Below are 22706 nucleotides of genomic sequence, written 5' to 3'. Positions count from 1 at the left end.
CAGGGAGAAGAAATCTCATTTAAGCAAATATTTCTGCCTGCCCCGCTGACCTTACAGTCCCTGGGTGTTTCCTACCAGCCACGATAACACGGATCCCGTCAACTCCAGCCTTCTCTCCCTCTATGCCCCGGCCCCGCTGCACGCTGAGGGGGATCCGGCTGCCTCTGGGGGGTTCGACTACTCCTGGACTGGGGGTCCCGGCAGCTCCTCCGCCCTTTTCCTCCATTCTGTCCCTCGGAGGGGTGGCTGCTCGGAGTTCCCACTGAGCTCCCGGCCCCGACCCCCGGGTACAGCCGCTCCTCCCGACCTCGCCCCCCCGTCCCCACCGACCTTTGCAGGAGCAGCAGCAGCAGCACTTCGCCAAGAGCCATCCTACACCGGAGCGGGCTGGATAGCTGCGCCTGCCCGCTTTCATGCTGCCTTCGGGCTGCTCATGGCAAGGAGCCACCGGCCCACTTGGAGGAAAAAAAAAAACCAAACAAACAACCTCAACGCCGAAAAATACTGCAAAGAGAACGACGCTAAGCGGCCGAGCCGCCCGCAGAGCCGCCGCTGTCCCCGCGGAGCCCGGCGCGCACCTCCGGGGGCGGAGCGGGGCCGCCCCAGCCCTGCCCTTATGCAACGGGGCGGTGGCGGGCGGAGCGCCGACAGCCAGGGGGGCTGCGGACGGGAGGGGTTCGACCGCGTCCGAACCGCAGGGATGGAGCGCGGAGCTGCCCCGGAGGAAGTTTGCTGCAGCTCTGATAGGTTACCGAGGTTTTAAAAGGCTAAACTTATTCTTCCCCCTCCCCAAGTTCACAACTATCTTTTTTCCTCCCCGCCGTTCTTTCAGCTTAACCATCAACCAGCGAAAGACTTTTACAGCTGGCTGGAAGCGTTAACCAGCCTGCGTGCCCAACAGCTCTGCCATCGGCTTTCTGCAGGAGGTCTGCCTGAAGCACCACAGCCCTTCTGCTCAGGGTGAGAGTCTGAGACATGGACCAACCTGCCAGAGCTTTCCTTTCAGAAGGTGCCAGCCTGTCATGTTACGGTTCCCCACCTAAAGCACAGAAAACTGGAGGTGCCAAAAGTGAACCTTACTGGAGGCAGCCAGTGGGACAGCTTGGACAGGATGCCGAAGTGGATGCATCGTGGGTTTTGCACACTTGTACTGAAAAATGAGCAGAACCAGCACGCTCCCAGGCATACATGTGGGAATTATTTGAGTGCAGCCCCATTGGAGGCGCTGGTAACCTCAGAACCAGCCTGGAGCACGCACTGTTTCCCTGCCCTTGAGCACCAGGCTGCTGATCAGCACGTGAAAATGAAGTGAACCTTCACTCTGTCTACATTTGCTGTACGCTGTGTCTTTCTTTGACTTGGGACTTTGACTATCTGGGAGATGCATGACCTATGGTGCCTGCAGTAGGCAGATAATATGTCTCATGGGAAACAGTGGCCACAGCAGCAAGCGGAGAAAGAAGATGTGGATGGGGAACCTACAAGGGCCCCCCTGCCCTTCTGCACCTCTCCTTTTCCTAAAGACACTCACTTCTCCACCTTCTGCTTCATACCATATCTCCCTCTTTCATAGTCTGCCTTTCACACCACATCCTGCCCTCTGAGCTGCTGCCTCCCACCTTGATTCAGCCCGCTTTGAGCAAACAAAATAAAGGGGTAACATGCTCTTCAGTGTGCTCATGGTCTTGCCCTGTCTTCTTGCAAAGGATCTGGTCTACAAGGCAGGAACTATCCCTTCATGGAGGTTCTTCACAACACTAAGCACAGCACAACCCTGCTCCTGGCAACCTTTAAAAGCCTTCCAAAGCATATCTTTTAGGTTCCTTGTTTAAGAAACTAGAGACACCCTAAAAGTAGCATTTCAGTCCCAAGACACTTGGAAGAGCTGACTGCTGCCAGGACACAGAATCCCATGTGGGTAAAGTATCCCACAAGGGCACAGCATCCCATGTGGGTGAAGCATCCCTTAAGGAACAGCATCCCATGTGGGTGAAGAATCCTACAAGGTCTCAGCATCCCACACCAGCATTGAGATATCACCAGCCTGAGCCGGCTCACATGAAACTCTGCAGATATGGGAGGTTTGAAGGGTTCACAGGGACATCTAGTGGTAAGCCCTAACCAAACCCCAGCGTTGTTTGTGGGAGATGAGAAATTTCTGACTTCACTCAAGAAATGTTTGAGCCATCAGGCTGAAAAGAGCACATCTTAAAGATATGGTGCACATGACACTAACAGCACATGGCAATAAAACAGTGCTTAGAGGTGAAGGTTCAGTGAAAGAGTACTTATGGGCAAAGTCTGACAACCAAGTTTGTAGTCCTATTATTGCAGCCAAACTCTGAAACCTAATTAAGGTGTAATTTCAGCTCTGAAAAAAAGTAGTTTGCTTAATTACAACAGAATTGAATTCATTACTCTGGGGCAAAGCAGGCTCTCTTTTTAATTGCCCAACACTAGCAATACTGAGAAGGTTATATCTGAAAAGCTTCTCTTTTCAAAATATATATCCATATGCATTTTTACTGATGAATAAATGCAATACATACAAACAAACACAAAAAAGAGATGACTAAAAGATGGTTTTAATAATCACGTCATATTGATTAGTTCCTATAAAGCAGAAGAGATTCAATGTGCCCACAGCTCAACTGCAGCCTGGCTAAGGATGACATGGCACAAGGACATAATTTAGTGATGGGTTGTTAGAGTTGGGCTGTATTGTTAGGCTGAGGTTGGACTTATCTTGATGGTCCTTCCTAACCTGAGCAATCCTATGATTCTGTGATGTCTGCCATCAATGTGAGTGAGAGCTGTGCTGAGCCCACAGCTTGGTGTTTGGGAAGTAGAAGATCACATGGGGAAAAATAATGCTGCACAGTTCACTTGGCCTAAATGAGGGGTGAGGAGGCTCTTGCCTGGGACTAGGAAGGGTCCTTAACCTCACTTCCTGTGTTCACATTGTAATTTCAATGTTATTTTTGGACAGGATACAATAATATCTGGCTGAACGGCTGCTGTGTCCCCATGTCAAGTAAAACTTTCCCACTCTCCCTTTAAACTAAGCCTGAGTCTCAGGAATTCTTTGGGGAAACACCTCCTGGCACCACGCTCCAAACACAGCCGCTGTTATCTGCAGTGAGTGGCTGTGAAGATGTTTGTGTCCCAACTCACCCCACGCGGAGCTGAGGCCATCAGCACTGCATCTGTGCAGCACAAAGGATGGAAGGGGAGTTGGGATGATGAGGCAGTGAGTTCTTTCTGCTCTTGAGTATGGCTTCAGAAATTCCCCAGGACTGAGACACTTCTGGATGAAATCTCAGAGAGTCCACAGAAGTGACTTCTGCTATGTAAGTTCTAATGCTTTTAGCCAGTCCTCTCATGGAAATTTTGGGGTGAAAGACGTGTTCATCTGTATACATTGTTCTCTCACACCTGCATCGGGGGCTTAATTTCCCTCAGTTATAAACTGAAAGATGTATTTGAGGGAAACGCAGCATAAAATACTTAGTGGTGTAGTGGCTCCATCTGGGTCAATAGAAATGTGGAGAAATACATCAGTCCAGATTGCCCTTGAGATCTGTAATGCAGAACAGCAGTGACAACATTTCTGCCATAGTGACAGGTGCTGCTGCTTTCACCCCATCATGCAGAGAGACGAATAATGTAATGGCTATTGGGAGCATCTGTCTGTTGCTTATTCAAGCCAGTCCCACACTGTGCTTGGGGGTGTAAAGTGATCACTGCAGAAAACCAATCCCAATGGGCACCACTATTAGGGACCAGGATGTATTATGGCTGATTTATTTTTCTAATCCAGTGAAGCTTAAGTATTACTTTCATATTTCTTTTGAAAGAACAGAGAAAGAACTATCTAACAGGGAATTCAAGTCACAGATGGCAAAAGGGGAAGGGATATAGAGTTTTAATACGTTCTTTAAATATGCAATGTAACCTGCCAGGACACAGAGGTGCAAGAACATGCATGAAATGTACCTTCGTTAAGAAGGAGACACCGGGTGTCTCCTTTCCCTACCAGTTCTCCCCTAAATTTCTGAATGATGGGAAAAATGACCATTTGGTGTCTTCATTTTCTCTACATGCAATAAAAAGATACTGGCAATTTGCGTTCCCCTTAAAGTGGTCTGAAACAGGGATTACGCATCCTACACTGAGCAGCAAGAAGAGTTTTTATGGTTTGATGTTTATTCAAATGTGCGTGTCAGAATATGGCTCCGTGGGTTACTGGCTTTTAGATTTAGTATTAAGAAAGCACCTTGATCAATATGTCCTGTCTGCAAATGCTACTCACAAAATCAGGTAAATGTGAAGGCAGATTGGCAGAGTGAAGCAGTCCTTGCTCAACTAGCACATTTCAGTACGTTATTCTTGGCTCTGGCTCCAGCCATTTTCAACAGTACTAAACATTCATTAGATTAAATCAAATGAACCACGTTCTTTAAAAATAGTCAGGGCCTCGTTGTGCCAGTTGGAAAAAAACTACTGCTTTATTGGGTATTAAAACAGAGCAAATAAATTAAAAATAAATAAATAAATGGAAACATATTCCCTCCTGGCATAAAGGAGCACAACTCCAAGGAGAGGTTTTTGGCTCCTCAATGCAGCACAGTGGTAGGTAAAAAAAAAAAACATTCTCAACTAACTAAAACAAACAAATTAAAAAGAAATATGGACAGCCCTGCACAAACTCCATGTTGAACTGCAATGCAGGCATATGTTCAGCAAATGTCAGGATACGTCACTCCTTATGCTTCTGCTGTAGACAACAGAATAGGAATGGTTTATGACAACTCAGTAGAGCTGCATGACCAACAAGCATCTTGGCCCCCCCATCTCTAATGGGAAGCCCTGTAGACCCATCTGCTCTGCCAGGTGCTCCAACACAATAAGGGCCTCACCTGTACATGATACAGAATGCACCTCTCCTGAACATCGTAAGTTCCCCCTGCTGACAGCAACATAACTCTCTGTCCTAATTTACAACTCATTCTTTTTCTTTCTGCACAGAAGGGAGAGTCCAAGACATAAAGATAGGTTGCTCGAAGTCTTATCCACCAAAGTATCTTAAAAAGCTCAATGAATAAACAGCACCAGACAGATAGCAGTAGATCAGACTACAGAATAAGATGCATACACTCACTTTCATGCAACTCTGGCCATTTCAAGAGAACCTGAAACATCTGGAGATGTTCAAGAACCATGGAGATGTGGCCCTGAGGGATGTGGTTAGTGGGCATGGTGGGGATGAGTTGACGGTTGGACTTGGTGATCTTAGAGGTCTATTCCAACCTTACTGATACTATGAACTTACAGTTGTCCCTATATACTCATGTAGATACATATGGCCTTCTGCAAAGACCTGTATGCAGGACTCCTCAGACCTTCCAGCACAACCACCAGAGGAGTTGCAGAGAGCATCCCCTCACAAACCAGTTTAACATATGGGAAACTCTGGAAAGTGGAGCCATGTACTGTTTTATGGCAGTACTGAGTTACTCATTGTCTGGAGAATGATAGTGGATGGTGGACACATCCCAAAAAAGCTCCTGATGAGAATAAGAAGACAAACAAACAACAACCACACAAGACCTTAAGCAAAAAAATAATGAAATAAAATTTTTAGGCAGCTTTTGTGCTCGTTTCCTGAAGCACTTATCTCCATTAAAGCAGAGGTATATTGTTGGGAGTTACAGCAATAACCAGTGATGGAAGACACAAGGCACTAAAATGCTGCTCTTTGAACATGTTTTGGCTCCTCTTGCACTGTGTTGGGCCTCAGTGGGAAAATCATGAGCCTATCTCAGCCCATCATGGTCTGCTTTCCAAGACAAACAGGAGCCTCACCCACTTCAGCATGACAAAGTTGAGTTGTTTCAGCAACTACAGACTACTGGTGTAACAGGAGTATTCCTGATCTGCCTGCCTCGACTTGCCTAAGGTTGTTCTGTTTAGATGCTGGAAACCACAGCTAATTTTCTTTTTAAAGGGCATTTCTCCTTCCTTACAGAAAGCTTTTTGTTTCTTTGTTTATGGTTTTGGTTTCCTTTCATTTTGTTCTTGGTAGAAGACCATTCAGTCTACTTTCCTGAGCTGTTCTGCAGTGAGTTAAAAGCCTTGTTCATCACCCATTCTCTTGTCCAGTATCCAACACAATTATGGTTCAAGGCAAACAAATAAAAAACCGGCACACACCATTTGCTAGTTAGAGAAGAACCTTTCTCTGGCCAGTCTGAAGAAATTGGATTGGAATTAAAATAAAATTCAATGTCAATATTGTAAAAGCCTTTATTTACTTGGGCCAAATTATTGCATCAAGTGTATTTTCTTCTTTCCTTTGTTCTAGGGTAGAAAGGGAATGCAAAATAATTCTTACCAGGTAACGTTTAGGATGGCAGGACTTTCTGCTTGGCAATACCAGATCTAAGACAAGCATAAAAGAATCCACAAAGCTGTTATTAGAACTTACGGAAGGAATAAATAATGAAGATACAGCAAACAGGCAGCATGAAGGGAGGAGAACTAAAAAAGCAGTTTTAAAGCTATTTTTATCAGATGTTATGGATTGACTGGCTAGAAAACAACCTTTCTGCTTATATCAGTTTAAAGCACCTTCTGCTCACAGAATAGCAATGACTTCGTTTTTAGGGTGCTAGCTGTCTGGCAGGATTTCTGCTGATGTTCTGTGCAGAAATGCTGCTCTGGGGGATGTCAATGAGTGAATGTCAGTCCAGAATCAAATACTTAGAGATCCCCCTTTCTCTTGGTAACATCAGATATTACTGAAAGCTGAACTTCTATACATTGGTGTTTCCAGTCACTCACTGCAAGGAGAAACCTGGTGTTTTTCTGTAAGAGGGACAAGTACGTGATGTCTTGGAGCAGTTTTTAATTCCTACATTTAGCTGACTTCTGGGTATGTAACAGCTCCACATTACATGATGTTCCATGAGCACTCTAAATCTGAGCACCAGCTGCCCTGCCAAAACCCATTGTTGCCTTTTCTGTCTCTCCCAGGTGCTGCGCCTTACCCCGTGCCAATAGAAATGTTTGTGCAGCCTCACAGTGAAACTGAGCTGCAAAAGGATCCAGGTTAAAATTAACCTAAGATGGAAAAAAAAAAAAAAAAAAAAGAAAAGAAAAAGAAAAAGAAAAAGAAAAAGAAAAAGAAAAAGAAAAAGAAAAAGAAAAAACCAAAAAGTTAACTTTAACCCAGATCAGTTCCTTGATCTGCCTTGGTTCTCCAGTTGTTATTAGGAAGAATTTACTGCAAGAGCCTCAGGGTACATGACAGATGCATCACCTGTGCTATCTCTTAGTTTCAGTGCTCCCACACACCATGGCAGACGCTGACTGCTCGGGCAGGAATGGTGTACATGTCTGATGCTCCAAGAGATTCAGTCCCCTTATGAAATAGGTGCTTTCACTCAGCAGGGAGGAGCCCCCAGTGCTGCTGCTCTCAGGCCCATCTCTGGTGTGCCTGCATGTCCCCTTGCATGTTTTATGATGGCTGATGAGTGTGCACTTTTGCAGCTTTACATGCAGAAAGACACCTCTTTGCATCGAAGGAAAGGCTATAGAAGACTGAACACTGTGTAGCTCCCAGGTGAAGTCAAAGCAGTTCTCCTATGCATGTCTGCATGGCACAACTACAGCATATTTGTCTGAGCAGATGTGCAATGGCTATGAAGACCACTGGGGTAAAAAGAGTGCCCTTCCTCTGCCATCTAAGCTTTTTCACAGCTTAGAACGGTCTTCTTCAGCAGCAAGAGCACTTTGATTCCTTCACACTGCATGAAACTTAATTTGTATTTTGCAGTCAGTGAAAAGAAAAATGTGCTTATTTCACTGAGTGAGAGACCTGCAGAGTTAATAAATTGTCCAGTGCTTTACTGAAGAATGACATTTGGCTCTTTAGGCTGGATTCTGTTCTCTGATACCCAACTGCAATTCCCACAGATTTCCAAGGAAACTGAGTATATATTCCTTGGCAAAATGCAATTGTTAACTTAAAAATCTGAAGATACGTGAAATCTGCAGAAAAAGTGAAGAGCTGGGTACAGTCTGGAAGGACTATGAAATACCTAAAATATCTAAACTTAGTGTCTAAAAATGATCCATGGGAAAGCAATATCTCGAGTTGAAAGATTTCAGTCTTTCTCCCTAATCTAGAAGATAGAATAATGCTTTTGAAATATAAACACTGGGTTCCACTATCTAACTTTAGATCTCTTTGGCTTGCAAAAGGAAAGGGCAACAAAAATGTTTAATGCAGCATCAGACAGCTAAATGCTCTTGGTGCGAAACATGGAGAACCAGGCCCATTTCATGAACATCATGAACGTGGGAGCCACCAGCAAGTATGAGTTACAAAGTATGTTGCTGAAAAGATAGTATCAAGGTGTTTTTTTGTTCTTTTTTGTTTCTTTCTTTGTTTTTCTAATGGGTAAGTCTTGGACAGTGTGTTACTTCTGTTTGACTGCACATCATTAGAGAGACTAGAGGCTATCCCAACCTTCACTGCAACGTGCAAGCAATTATCACAAATGGACTTTGCCTGCCTTAAAGAACAGAAAAATGCCATTCTGGAGTTAAAGCAAGGCAGCATTTGCAAGAGGAGGTAATATATTTTACTGGACCAATTAATATGAATGGAAAAATTACATCCGCACTTACATAAATAACCTTCTGGCATTGACTATTAGATCCATCACAGTGACAATAATATTAACTCTGCTTTCTAGAATTTGGGATTAATCTGAACTAAGCAAAGCTGATGTGAGTTTGGGATCTTCTTTCAAAATGTGTGACCTGGGAATAACTGCTCTGACAAAATGCTTGTGTAAATGACAGGAGAATCAGGCTTCTTGTGTCAGTATCAATATATCAAATCTGTGCAGTGTGCTGAAGCAGATATACAGAAACATAATTTCAACTACTTGAAATACAGTATTTAATACGCGTGTGCTTTGTGTTTCAGTTTGCCTAGCTCTGTCTCAGACTGGTCAGGGAAAGGGGATTTTTAGCAATGCTAGTTCAAGTCAAAACACACTCATAAAATATGTGTTTAAGATTAGCAGCGGAAGGATCAGCCCAACAGTGTGAAGGCCTTGCAAGGTGTAAATACTGCACTGAGGAATAATCCCTTTAACTGCCTGGAAGCTGAAAGAATCAGACTTTTGGGAAGTCTGAAATGAGATTTGCGCTCATCGTTAGTATCTGCATCACTGCAGTTCTCACAAGTATGGGCTATAGGCTCAGCCTGTGCGTTGATGGTACAGAAGGCACATCTACACTCTGAAGTTGAGTCAGTATGAACCCAGAACCAGCAGTCTTTATTTTTCCCTCCTGCTTAAATTTTAAACAGTTCAGGGCAAGAGACCAGGGAGTAGGTTACAGCACATTCAGTGAGGCAGAGGAGGGACATAAGAATGAATGGTGGCTCATTGAAGCTGGTTACGCAGCAGAAAGCCCAGGCAAACAACCCAGATCCCATTCTTCCCCCACAGCCCCAGATGGATTACGGTCCAACGCCCCTCTGTGAATCTCCTAAATTTAGCCTGGCCCCAGAGGAAACACAAGACACAAGCCGTCCACATGCTCCCGTCGCTCTTGCAGCAGAGGCGGCCGATGACCTTCCTGTTGGCTCTCTGGGCCAAGTGCTCCAGAACAACTCCCCCATTCCCACTGCGCTGCATGGATCTCAAGACACATGACCAAATGCAGAGGAAACAGATTCTGCTCAAGGAGCTATATTTATACCCTTCCTGTGGGCTGCTTGTTTTTCACTAGTGGGGCAGAGACAAGGAGATATTATGGCTGCTGGCTTCATGTCAGAATGAGCACAAACCTCATGTTGCAAACCAAACTCTACTCCACCCACTTGCTCGGGTGCCTGTGATGAGCTCGGGCACCACAGCTCATAGAAACAGAATGCATCTATAAGGTCTCTGGGCAGCTCAAAGAAAGAAACAAACATCAATTTCAGACCATTCTCAGTAAGTGTTCTCTCTCTTGGATAACTGTTATAATTCCTGATCTGACTTAGTTTCCTGAACCTCAGGGGCACACAGCAGGAGCCTGGGTCCTTTCTCAGTACAACTACTGCTCAGGCTCGATCAGTGCTTCTCATGGAGTCCCTTTCAAAGGCCCCTCTCTTTGCTCTGACCCTGCTCAAGTAAGAGGAGGCAGAGCACAGATGTTTTATGAAAGGACACATGCTGAGATCACATGGAAAACTGGAGAACAGGCAGGACAGGCTTTTCCTCACTTAGGATCCTTCTGATGGGAGATTCCTCTGGTTTTCCCTAGGCAATATGGATGCTGCACAGCCCAGATTACCCCAGCAAGTGGTCCTGCTTAATGAGCCAAAAGTATAGCATTTACTTAGTGGAGCTATTATTGTCTTTTGTGATATCACAACAGCTGGACATCAATATGTGAACAACAGAAATTAAAGATTCCCTTTCCAGCACATCTTTGAAGACAAGGTGGGAAAACAGGACCAGTGCAATCTTACCTCTGTACATGTACACACAGTTGGAACTACTCCCAGGTTATTCTCTCAGATAGATCATTTGCCAGGAGAAGGATGTGCACCCCCACACACACCCTCAAATCTCATCTAAGAATCTAGGTCACCCACTACATTTGTGACCACACAGCCAGGGAAGGAGGTTTATGCATGGCCCAGCCCTTGGAAAGATGGCTGGGAAGCCAGGCAGGAGAGCCAGGAGGCCACAGAGAAATTCTGACCCCAGTCATCCCCAGAGGCTGTGGGAGGAAATGCGGTGCTGAGTCTGGGAGGGACTCACAAGAGCTGCTTTCCCTCTCTCCCTTCCCTAAAGCTCCAGCTCACTATGGGAATGCCCAGTGTGCTCAGACTGCTGAGCATCCCACCCTAAACTGGTCAAGCCACTATCTCTCAATATAACACAAATGCTGATGTAAGTAACCATACACCCTTCCAAAAACTGCCTCGCCAAAAAGCCAACAGACATTATCTACAGGAAACAAACGACTCTTCATCCTGAGAAGGAATATAATTGCTTTTGGACATATCCATCTCATGAGCAGAACGCAGTGCAGTGCAGACAGGAGCTTTGTGGCTGCGATATACCGTGGCCATCTCCATGGCAGTGATATACAATGGCCATCTCATACTGCAGAGAGAAGAACTTAACCCTCTGAAACACAAACATTTCTATCTTCCTACAGACCCACACAGAGTTCAGATCCTGCACTTCACTTTTGCTGAGGCTTTATCTGCTTTCCCTGCCAGCATTTCTTGGTTTTTAGTTGGCTGACTAATTCGATTCTAAAAGCAGAATGATTTCTTGTCCTGATAGGCAGCAATTCTACTCCACACTCAGTCAAAGTCTAGGATGCTGGTGCCAGTATGTTAATGAAGAGGTACAAGTGATCGATATATTACCTGCTACCAGGAAACCCAATTTTCTGAAAGCCTCCTAGCCAAATTAAGCACAGGTCCCAAAGGTACTGTAAGCTATGCATTAGAGCACTGAGCACAAGTTGCACAATAATAAAGCTGTCAGACCACTGCCACGCAGGAGTGCCAGCTCAGGTGCCCCGACCTTTATGCAGTATCAGCTATTGAATTGTGTCCAGTTTAATGTTGTACTCTGCCTGTTTGCTGTACTCCCCAAGCTGGTCTTAGTACATCCACAGTGAGGGTGACCTGTGACAGGGATGGATGAAAGAGCAGGAAAAGCAGATGGGTGGGTTCCATATTAATAAGCAGAATCAGGCCCAAGACACACTGATGTGTCCAAATATCTAACCCTTCTGGTAGGATTTTTGTGACTCAGAAGGTGTGGATTATAGCTCTGTCTGTATCACTGCTGAATTTCCCCCCAGTTTCTCTGCCAGACCAAGTGCTGAATTCTTTGATATTCCTGATGAGTGCAGCTGACTGCAGCATTTTAAATCCGAGTCCCATTTTTTCCTCTCCCAGTACAAAATACAGCACGGCCACTGTATATCAAAATTTGGGGTTAAGCTGACTGGGGATTAGGTGGATAAAGTTTTACCCCCTGTCAGAAAGGGAAGCAAAGGCAAAGTAAACAAGAAAATTTGCAGGCCTTCTCTCTTTTAAACAAACACTCCTGTGTTTAAAATAATAAAAATCCTCTGAAAAAAAGCAAAGCAACTTCCCCCAAAATAGCCTTTCCTGTTTTATCATAGCATTCATCTAAATTGTACTTCTCCAAAAAAAACTGTTCCAGGTAGAGCACTGGAGGACTTTGGCTTTGATTAGATAACAGTGCAGCTGAAGCAATAAGTGCAGTTGACTCCACTGGTACCTGATATGTCCTAAACAAATCAATGTGTTTGAAGCTTAGCTTTAAATATCTGGCAATACCATATTAAAAAAAAAAGGTAAGGAAATGAAAACACCATGTCACTCTGTCATGGTTTTATACATAAAACTGTGACACACTCACAAGCCATCAGATCATGGCTCCAACAGCCTGAATATGACTTGCCTCCATGGCCTGCAGCTGCAACTCCCTGTGGACTTGTACATTCTTGATGTACTAATATACAGGTAAAAGTTCTGGCAGAACAAAAGTCATAGCAATATGAATGTCCCTGTTCACTCATTCTCTCAGGCTTCTCTTGGTCTACCTCTTCAAAGCAATAAAACCCAGATCTCATCACCCATATTGCCAATGGTAGTTAAATACTTGCTTATTTTTTATTATTTTGGAGCTAGAATCACAGAATCATCATCCAACCTCGGTGACAAGGTTGGAAAAAACCTCCAAGACCATCCAGTCCAACCTCCCACCTATCACCAATATTTCCCCACTAAACCATGTCCCTCAGTAAAAAATCTAAACATTTCTTGAACCTCCAGGGTTGGTGACTCCACCACTTCCTTGGGCAGCCCATTCCAACGCCTGACCACTCTTTGGGAGCTTTTCCTAATGTCCAAACTGAGTTTCTTCTGGTGTAGCTTGAGGCTGTTCCCTCCAGTCCTATACTAGTTACACAGGAGAGGAAGCCAACCTCACTATAACCTCCCTTCAGGTAGTCATAGAGAGCTATAAGATCTCCCCTGAGCCTTCTCTTCAACAGACTAAATAATCTCAGTTCCCTCAGCTCTTCCTGTTAAGGCTTGTGCTCCAGACCCCTCACAAGCTGGATAATGGAGTCCAAGAGAAAGTGTTAAGAATGGACATTATACAGGTATCTGACTTCTTCCATGGGATGACCATGAGGAGGAAAAAAATACAGAATCTAAGGATCAAAAGATAATAGTAGATATGGGAGTGAGGTATCACCAACCTTTCCATCATCAGAGCAGCCACTGCCCACTAAGGGAGAAAGGAGCAAATTGGTGGGAAGAAGCTGCAAACACCCATGAAAGTGAAGCCAAACAGCCATTGCTGGAGAGAGGTGGAAGACAAAGGAGAGAAAAAAAACACACAACAAAACGTAAAGGCCACTTGATTGAAATAACAAAGCAGTCTGGAGTTCTCTCATTCTTTTTTTATCCCTTTCAAAACTGCATGAAGTCACACCCATCTCTGTCTTAGAATTTTTATTATTATTATTATTATTATTATTATTATTATTATTATTATTATTATTATTATTATTATTATTATTATTTATTCCAGGTATATTGTGGTAGAGCAGTAGCCCAAAGCTGGGTCCTGGCAGCATATGCTGCTGGCCCATAGAGGGCTGCTGTGTTACACCATGTTGGTTAGCTGACTGGTTTCCAGCAGCTCTGCCATAATTGAAAAGGAGTGAAAATGCAGTAAGAGCTCTCCTGATGGGATTGTTCTATGTAAGCCATGTCCTCAACTTGTAGCAAAGGTACCATGAGACATCAAAAGCCAGCAGGAGGGGTTCATCTGTCCTCTTTTGAATGACTATACAGTGAAATCGTGACTCTGAACATCCCTGTTGGAACAGTTCTAGGAATATTACTAGGAACAGGGGTGAGAGTCTGTTTGTTTGTTTCTTTTTAATTTAAATACTGCATTTTTATACTGACACTGAGAACCTGAAGATTGCTTGTTTAATGAAAACCCCTGTTTACATGCCAGTTAAATCAACTGTTACCTAATAAAATGTTTCCTTTAGTTTGAAGCCTTACAAACAGTTTAATCGACTGCTCTTAATTAAGGCTTTCAAAGGCAAAACCAATTTCTCAGCCACAAGGACAACTGAAGGTTTAAAGCATGCACTACAACTTCTGAATCATCCTCACACAGTTCTCCCAAGAAATCAGGAATCATTACCATAGAATATGTTTTGCAACAAAGATTGTTTAAAACACAAAAGAAAAAGTGCATGAGCCAGTGCAGACCACAATTTAATATTCCACAGGAATAGGGACATAATAAAAGCAGCCCAGGTTCTTTTTCCTTACTAAGATTCAAGATGTTCCTAAAAACCAAGACATGGGAAGAAACAATTATGTTTTTTCCTGAGTAGTTACTCTTCTGAGATCAGGGTCTGGAGAAAAGAGACTTAAAACCCCAACAAGAGCCACATTACTCTCATTGGCTTTGCATCCATTTATTCATCTGCTCTTTCCCACAAGGAATGGTCACAAAATGCAGTTTTCAAGGTAACTTCATTTTCATTGATGCTATTCTCTCAGGACTCTATTTTCCCTTCCTCTGCTTCTTTCTTTTACAGCTCAGCATGCAAACACCCTCTGTTCCCTGAGCAGCACTGAAACCACTGGCTCTCCTGACCAAAGTCTAATGGTATCACAGTTGATGCACTCAGGCCAGCAGGATCCAGCTGGGAAGTTGCTCACCCTGCTAACAGACACCTTGTGAGGCCTATGTTCCCCGTGCAGCTGGAAGACACCCAATCATTGCTCAATTTGCTGTTGCAAGGACCCACCACTACCACCAAAGCCCTGCTGTTAAGTGGCCGTCTGCCTGCGCAGAAAGATGTTTGCATAGCATCTTAAAACAATGTGTTCCTCATCTCCTCCAGACAGATGGACCAGACACAAGCATCCCACAGGCAGGATCTGGTCTGGGGCCCTGAGTGGGGTCCCTTCGCATATCATCAGCCTAAACGTAGTCCTATAGAGCCCTACTGTTTTAACGCCTTTTTTCTTCGGTGATGGAAATTGCTTAACATTTCTGTAAGAAGTACCTTTTGAATTACACTGGGACTCTGATTTTACAGCAAAACTGCTGAGTGAGTGGACAAGAGCTGTAGGATCAAGGTTTTATCCAAAGGTTTCATGGGCCAAGTACAAATACGGAATCACTCAGCTGAAGCTAGTAGGCTGATACCAGGAATACGCCAGTGTGCTTAATGAATATTGACTAGGTCATTAGGTTGCTTTCCATCCGTGCAGATTTCTCTCTTAATTTGAAATTTACAGTTTAATACCTTAGAGCTCAATTATAGAGTAAAAGAGACAGGAATAAAAGTCACAGTTTTCCTGTAATTAGCCCCATGAGACAGTTCAAACAGAGCTTCATTCCTAGTGCCACAGGTCTTTCTTTTTCCTTCCAAGGGAATGCCAGTCATGAAAAAATATACATAAGTTTTCAAATACAGTAACAGAGACTGCAGACCAGTTCTTTTTACTCAGTCATCCATAAAATATTTATGTAAGGTGAATCCCAGAAACCTGTTTGCCCTTTTACAGAGGGTAATTGCAAACACTGTCAGATTGCTGGAAAGCAAGAACAGACAGGGCTCTATGGGGCTCTGAGCTGTAGTCAAGTCATGAAAAAACTAAGTGTGTATCCTCTACAGGAACACAGCCAGAAGCGGGACGGAAGGCTGGGAGACTGATCCTCGACATCTCTGCACTTTAGCTGAACAAGTGCATGAGAAATCTGCAAAGATGCTTCATTATGAAACATAGGAAGCGTTCTGTTTGGGGTTTGTTCTCTTACGTTTGCATCAACATTTTTCTTGTGTAAGATTTTATGTAACTATTTTTAAAGAAATAGTGTAAAAAATAAATAGGAAGAGAACCAGAGCACACATTCAGTAGTGAACTCTGACTTTATATTTCCAGTGGCTTTCATGGATAGTGTTCTGTTCAGGTGCTGATGGTTCAGGTGCTTCTTTTCTCTCTCATTTTAGGGATGGTAAGTATCTTTGTTGAGTCTATGCTCACAAGCCTGTTTTATGTCTATGGTTCACAGTAATTCATTTAGGACAGAACAGCAATTTATCATATTGCACCAAGAAGATGCAACTATTTTAAAGTATCTGTCAAAACTCTGTATGCTTACATCAAAGCTGGCAAATTTTACCATTAGGAATGCTACCTTTTAAGTACAGGTATTTTCTATTCTTGAAATTGCAGCGTTTGTAAAGCAAAGGATTGCATGTCTTGGTAACTGCAAGCAAAATCCAGCATATTCCACAGCTGTATGTCTTTATGTATTTGAAACAGATGTGGGAAGTCTACTTGGTGTTCACATTAGATGTATCAGCCTTTGCCCTGCATTGTAAAGCAAGGCCACACATTTTGGAAGTTTAGACTGAGGGGTTCATAATCCAAACCATGCCAAAAGATACTGGAAACAGAGATGGACACTAGTCTGAATAGCCAGAAGCCATGCATGATGCTAATCCTTGCAGCACCTCATGAGACTAGCAGGCTCCAGAGGCTAGTGCATTTCCCTCTTCACACTTACTCCCCTTTCTTTATTCCCAGCATCTGTTTATTCAGTTTAAACAATTTCCTGTTCTCCCAATAGAGGGACAGCTGATTAGACCCAGAAGAACCTATTTGCTGTACAGCAGCCAAAACTGTAAGCTGGACAGTTATTTTTATAACGTCTAGCATCACTTCTGGAGATCCCATTAGTGCTGAAGCTCCCTGATACAGGTTTGGCATGTGCAGGAAGAAAACAGAGGCTGCAGGGGAAGGAGATGGGAGGTAGTAAAGGCCATGAACACGTGGCTGGAGCAGCCCCAGGCTGACTGCACCTGCCAGGAGGAGCACGTGTGCCAGCTCAGTGAGCTAGCAGGATGATGTGCCCTGTGGCCTGGCTGTGCTGTGCTCAGACAGCCTGATTCCACCACCACCCTGCCTCCATCCTCCTTGGGACTGCCAGCTTCCCTGTACGCCATGCCATGTGGCCTTTCACAGTGTCCTGAGCAATGGCCTGCACCCAGCAGACACATTCGTGTGCTTCCTGTGAGTCACACCACGCTGGGCTCTGCCAGGCTGAATTTCAGCTTCACCTGTTTACTGTAATCTGAACGGAGGTGCAGCTGGGGTTCCCAGAGCTCTGCATGGTCTTTGGAGAAGCCAATGGCTAGGCCAGGCTCCAGGTGTGGCAGGTCTGAGAGACATGGACACGCTGGAGTTTGCACCTTAGGCAGTGGGGACAGCCAGCATTTCTCCTCCTCCCTCCTATGCTTTTTAAGGCAAAATGACTCTGGGCCCTTTGCAGTGCCCTGTTTGTTCCCTGCTCCCTGCCTGCAGGGAGTGCTTTTTCTCAAAACAAGCAAAACCACCAAGCGTAACTTGTCCAAACGAAGAAGGATCAAGTTCTACTTTCCCTAATGCAAAGGGAAAAAAATAAACAACTTTATTAAGCCAGTTGAGGCTGCAGGTTTGACGCACGGAATGGAATGATAGGAGCCATTCCCCTTGCCCTAACTGTGACAGGAACTCAGCCCTGAGGGGACCTGCTCTGCACACCCTGAATGGAGCAGGTCCCACTTCAGCAACATGGGGCACCTCCTGCATCTCTGGCTGCACGGATGTGATGCATGAGACACACAACGCTCAGAACATGACACCAACTGAATAGGCCACAGACACCACCAGAGACAAACAATATTTCACCAATCAGTGCAGGTGTTTGTAGGAAAGGGCAGGTCATTTCCATGCAAACTGACGTCAAGGCCCAGCCTCTCAGGCTGTTTCATCACACTCTCATTGTAACACCTGCTTTACCTCTTGTATCATACCAGTACACTCACCACCTCCAGTTCACCAGTCATCCTGGTGTACCAGTATTCACTGGTGGCTTGTTTGCAATCATAGGTGGGCAGTGGGGATATAGTAAAAGACCATGCATTAATGTGCACAGTGGAATGCATAAAATAACACGTCCACAATTTAGGGCATGCTGTGTGCATATACAGCATTCTTTTTCCCCCACGTTGGGTTTTTCCCCCTCCATCTCAGCTTCTAGGCAATGAAAGCAATTCTTGTGTCTTATTTTTATCCTGCATCTTAACATGGTAACAACTGCCACACAGAAAAAGACACAGAAGTACAAACATTGATTCATGGGATGGAGCTGGGCTGGTGCTGTGCTGACTCACAGAGACCCAGTAACAAAACTCACTCATGACTACACGATCCTTTGCCCACGTTGACTGCCAAAGCAGCCCAAGCAGCTTACAAGATACAAGAGGGGAAAATTCAAAACAGTCCATAACACCTGTCAGGCTGTTGCCTACCTTTTCCTGAAGGGAAGAAGCAATCCATCTCCACGCTGCTGCGGGAATGGGAAATGCAGAGAGCGCTGCTGGGGACCAGCCCTTCCTGCGGTGGGCTCCGCTCCGTGGTCCTCACCAAACACCAGCCTGGCCTTTCGCTTGGCCTCTCCAGCAGCTCCACCGTCTGCCCCACCTGAATGCTCAGCTCACTGCTGTGGCCCGCCGTGAAGTCCTGGAGCACCACGGTTAGTTCACACCCTCCAGACAACTGCCCGGGTTCAAGGGAAAAAGAAATAAAATAAATAGAGTAGGAATAGGAGTTAGAGAGGGCAGAATGAAAGCAATCATCTTTGCATCATATTTACACTGGCAAAGGCAGGCTTTGTGCTCCTTAGAAGCCAAGTTAATCATTTCTTTTGCCAAAGTTCAACACGTTGTGACCCTTGTTTCCTTTACTTCTTACTCATTCTGTTGGGCCTGAGTAAGAAATCAAAGCTACCCACCCCATGGCCTCTTGAATGCCACAGTTTTCTAGCTGGGGGTGCCCATCAGAAGCCTTGCTTTTTTTTTTCTCTTTAGTTTCTGGGGCTCCTTTCTAGCCTGGCACTATCCCAGCCAACAGCCTTGGCACTGTGCCTCATGGCAGAACAAATCCAGCTCCCTCTTACAGCACAAGGCAGACACATTCCCAGATGCCACCACACAGTGAGGATACAGCTACCACTTTTTGCAGGACAAAAAACATTGCCCTCTTCTTCCCAAACTTGCTCTAAAGTCCTTCTGAGAGATTAGGGGATCCTGATGGGGCAGATCAGAACAGCTCCTCCCACACTGTCTGATGGAAAACAGAGGTGTAACTATATAAACGAAGAGTGACTGATTATACGCTGACTTCCAGGATTTGTATCTAAGAATAAATGTATCGTTTTACATCCATACTGAGTGCTGGCAACCTGCTGCTTTCCTTCAGTCTCACACCCTGCGATATGCAAGGAACAATACTGGTCTCTGTTTAACCTTGGTCTCTGTATAACCCGAGACTGCATAGAAGCATTTGTGTATACAGCAGAACAAAGCAGAGAAAGCGACTGCACAGGCAGAACAGCTAACAAAGCTTGTTTTCTTACAGATTTGGATCTCAGGGTTGGATTTGCAGGTGTCTAAACAGGTGTGAGCACAAATCTGGATTGCTTGCTGCCTGCCTATCATTAGGGGCCCTCATCTGGGTTCGTATCTATGTGCTGCCTGCTTCCTGGAACATGCAGGATCCTTTGAGCCCCTTATCCCAGTATAAAATCTGATTGAATTAGCTCACTGATTCAAAAGGTATTGAGCAGCAACCAAGCGGATTCAAAACCCTGTGATATCACAAACCTCACTTGGGATACAAAGCTAAAGACAGGTGCATTATAAAATGTTTTTAAATTAACCACTTGCAAATCCAACTGAGCTGAGAGAAATGTTGTACAATGCCTGATATCTATGTGAACTCAGGGAGAAGTGGGATCTGCTCATCAGTTGGAATGGGTGAGCCTCTTAGAAGTGCAAACCCATTTCTACAGACAGACATCACTCTCGAGCTGTACAACCTCAAAATCCCTTACTGCAGGCCAGGCAGTCTCAAATGCACACTCCCATGGGAACAGCACTCTCCCCACTCAATGGCACAGCGGTTTGTGTGTCTTATGAAGCAGGCATGAAAAGAAATCCCATTCACAGTTGCGATACGTATGATTACAGAAAGAGGTCAGTGGACAAGGACTGGTTCTCACCTGTCCTGTGTCTCTGCCGTAGACGAAATGCTAGATTGGGGGAAGAAGAAGGAAATAATTCTCTGAAAGATTATTTGTAAATAGATAGAAAAAAAATCAAACAAACCAAACAAACCATGGCAGCTATTGGAGGTCATTCAGACACAGTGCTACCATTAATCCTTGTGGAAAGAGCTCAGTGAGCTGATGGAACATACAAGAGATCAATTTGTCAAGCTCTGACATGCTCTTCTTGTAACTGGAACACACACAGCTATTGAAAGAATAAGATATTGCTATAATATTTGCTAAGGTTTCTTTGCTGTGGGATAATTTGAGAATTACAAGGGTTTTTTTGTTTTTTTTTTCTGATCCAGTATGGGACCCGATCTGGTATGGTACATTTAAGACACAAGAAAAATGCAAGAGACAAAAGTGAAAACACTACCGTGCCCTGCACTGAAGTACCACTAGGTGTCCGTGTTTGCCATCACACCGCAAACTCTTGCTGCGGTGAATTCACCTCTCCCTCTTGGCTTCAGGCAGGGGCTCGGTAGGCGCCGTTGTGCTGCAGCTGAGCAAGCAGCATCAGGCTCAAATGGGAGCCCTCAGTCCATCGTTTCATAAGGGCAGAGAATGTGCTGCAGCCCACCCCAAACCTGGGGGCCCTTGCCCTCCCCTCCCCAGGTAGCTGAACACCTGTGACACAGTGGATGGCTCAATGAGAGCAGCACCTGTAAGCAATACCCCAGAGGAGGCAGGTGTGCTCCATGACCTGCAGGTGCCATCTAGCCCCAAGCTCCTGGTTCTCCCTATCTCATTAAAAATAGCTATTTAACAGAATGAGAACTGGAAGTGATCAGCCCTTCTAGCAGCCTGTTGTCAGCTCGCTGCTGGAGGAACAGTGATGATGTATGTAAAGTGATTTATTTGTAGGGAAAGACCCTAACTTTGGCAGGAGGAGTTATGCAGAAACCCTTTACAGGTGTGGTTAACCCAGGTAGGGGCCCACAGATGCTTTTTAGGTGCTGATCACAAAGAACAGAAAGCAAATTTCTTCCTTTTGCAAAGGGCTTCCTGGTATTCACTGTGTCTATTCTGTGTCTTATATACCACCACACCACAAAGAACACGTACTGACCAAATTAACCCACAGCAAAGCAATCTCTACAGAATGACTGTATGACACTATCATGTATACAATTTATCAGTCATTGAGGAATAATACACATACACCTGCTTATTGATGACAGAAATCCTTTCACCTATGAAGTGTTCTCCAAGCTATTAATGGCTTAATTTATTTTTGGAGAGTAACTTCCCAATTTCAGAGAAGGATATCACGGTTCTCTTTCCCTCTGGGCATGCAACAGATGGGCTGCTGCTTTCTCACATGGATTGCATTTGGTTTGGAAAAAGAAAGAATATAGAACATACCCTCAAAGCTGTACTTCACAGGTAAATGGCTTCATATTTTAGCATATAATATTCACTATTATCATTCTTGTGATAAAATTGACCATTAAAACCACTGGGCAGATATGCTTAAAACCCAGACAGCAGTCTGCCAGTGTGCTGTACAACCAAATCCACAAGACATTAAAATAAAAGCAGTGATACAGCAGGTCTTTGCGGAGCACAAGGCAAAACTGAAAGATCTGATGCTGGGACAAATGGAATGAATTACACAGAAAGCAATGGCTTGAAAAGCAGTAAGAAAAGGAAATGCAGAATGAAATAGTGAAATGCTAGATGGAATCACTGAATAGAATCTTAGGTAGGACGAGACCTCTAAGATCATCTAGTCCAACCACCCACCTGCTCTGTGTCACCAATGTGGGTAGGGACTCACCCACCCAACAACTGAAAAATACCCTATCTGATGCACAACACTGCTCCCAAAACTCTAAACATCGATGGGAGCCTTCTATGTAACACACTGACCCTGGTAAATGAGTTTTGTTGTGATTTACACAAGATGTTTTTCTTTTGGGAGCACCCAGCTGAGTGCTTGTCAGCCTTGGGAGCATGAAGTACAAGCCACCAAAAGGTCCCAGACAAGGACATGTCCTTCTTGGGGGGGCATCCAGGCTGTTCCAGAGATCAGCAGGCACCAGTTAGTGCAGAATGACTGTGTGATGGTATTTCCTGTGTCACAGCATGTGTGTATGGCCACCGCAGCATCTGTTCAGTTTTCAGCCATCAAACAGCAGCCAGAGGAAGCAAGGCTGAACACCAGAGGCACATTTATCATTATAGTGCAGATGGAAAAGACCTACCAGGTCACAAGTTGTCCTTCCTTCCTGCTAGAATAGATGTTAACTAGTACTAAATTCACATTGGTTTAAAAGAAAAGGGGAATTAATAGCTCCCCGATGGGGTAAGCAGGGGTTTTGAAGATGGTCTCTTGAGAAGGACACTTTGAACACTACTTAAGTGGGTGAATTGCAGTGGATCTCACACTGATTCTGAAACATAACTCCAAGCTTGGGGAGGCTGAGAACTGGT

The 22706-nt window shown here is 44.6% G+C and overlaps 1 protein-coding gene across 25 annotated transcripts in view; it reads right to left on the bottom strand.

Moving 5' to 3' along the window:
• The window catches only part of KALRN (kalirin RhoGEF kinase), a 434749-nt gene that overhangs the window by 62903 nt on the left and 349140 nt on the right, over nucleotides 1-22706 (bottom strand). For 15 of the 25 annotated variants that reach the window (XR_014947909.1, XR_014947910.1, XM_085552327.1 and 12 more), the window contains 2 exons: nucleotides 20220-20249; nucleotides 18469-18715 (listed from right to left, as the gene is read on the bottom strand). Coding sequence is in view for 23 of the 25 variants with exons in the window: in XM_085552327.1 (XP_085408453.1) it covers nucleotides 18469-18715; nucleotides 20220-20249 (277 nt within the window). In the remaining 2 variants the exon portion in view is untranslated. The remainder of the gene's footprint in view (nucleotides 1-18468; nucleotides 18716-20219; nucleotides 20250-22706) is intronic. The other 10 variants (XM_085552330.1, XM_085552337.1, XM_085552331.1 and 7 more) reach the window with 1 other exon arrangement.

Source organism: Coturnix japonica, chromosome 7 (assembly GCF_054131305.1).
Source record: "Coturnix japonica strain WE chromosome 7, WE-NBRP24, whole genome shotgun sequence".
Lineage (NCBI taxonomy): Eukaryota > Metazoa > Chordata > Aves > Galliformes > Phasianidae > Coturnix > Coturnix japonica.
This window is presented reverse-complemented; position numbering and strand designations above follow the sequence as displayed.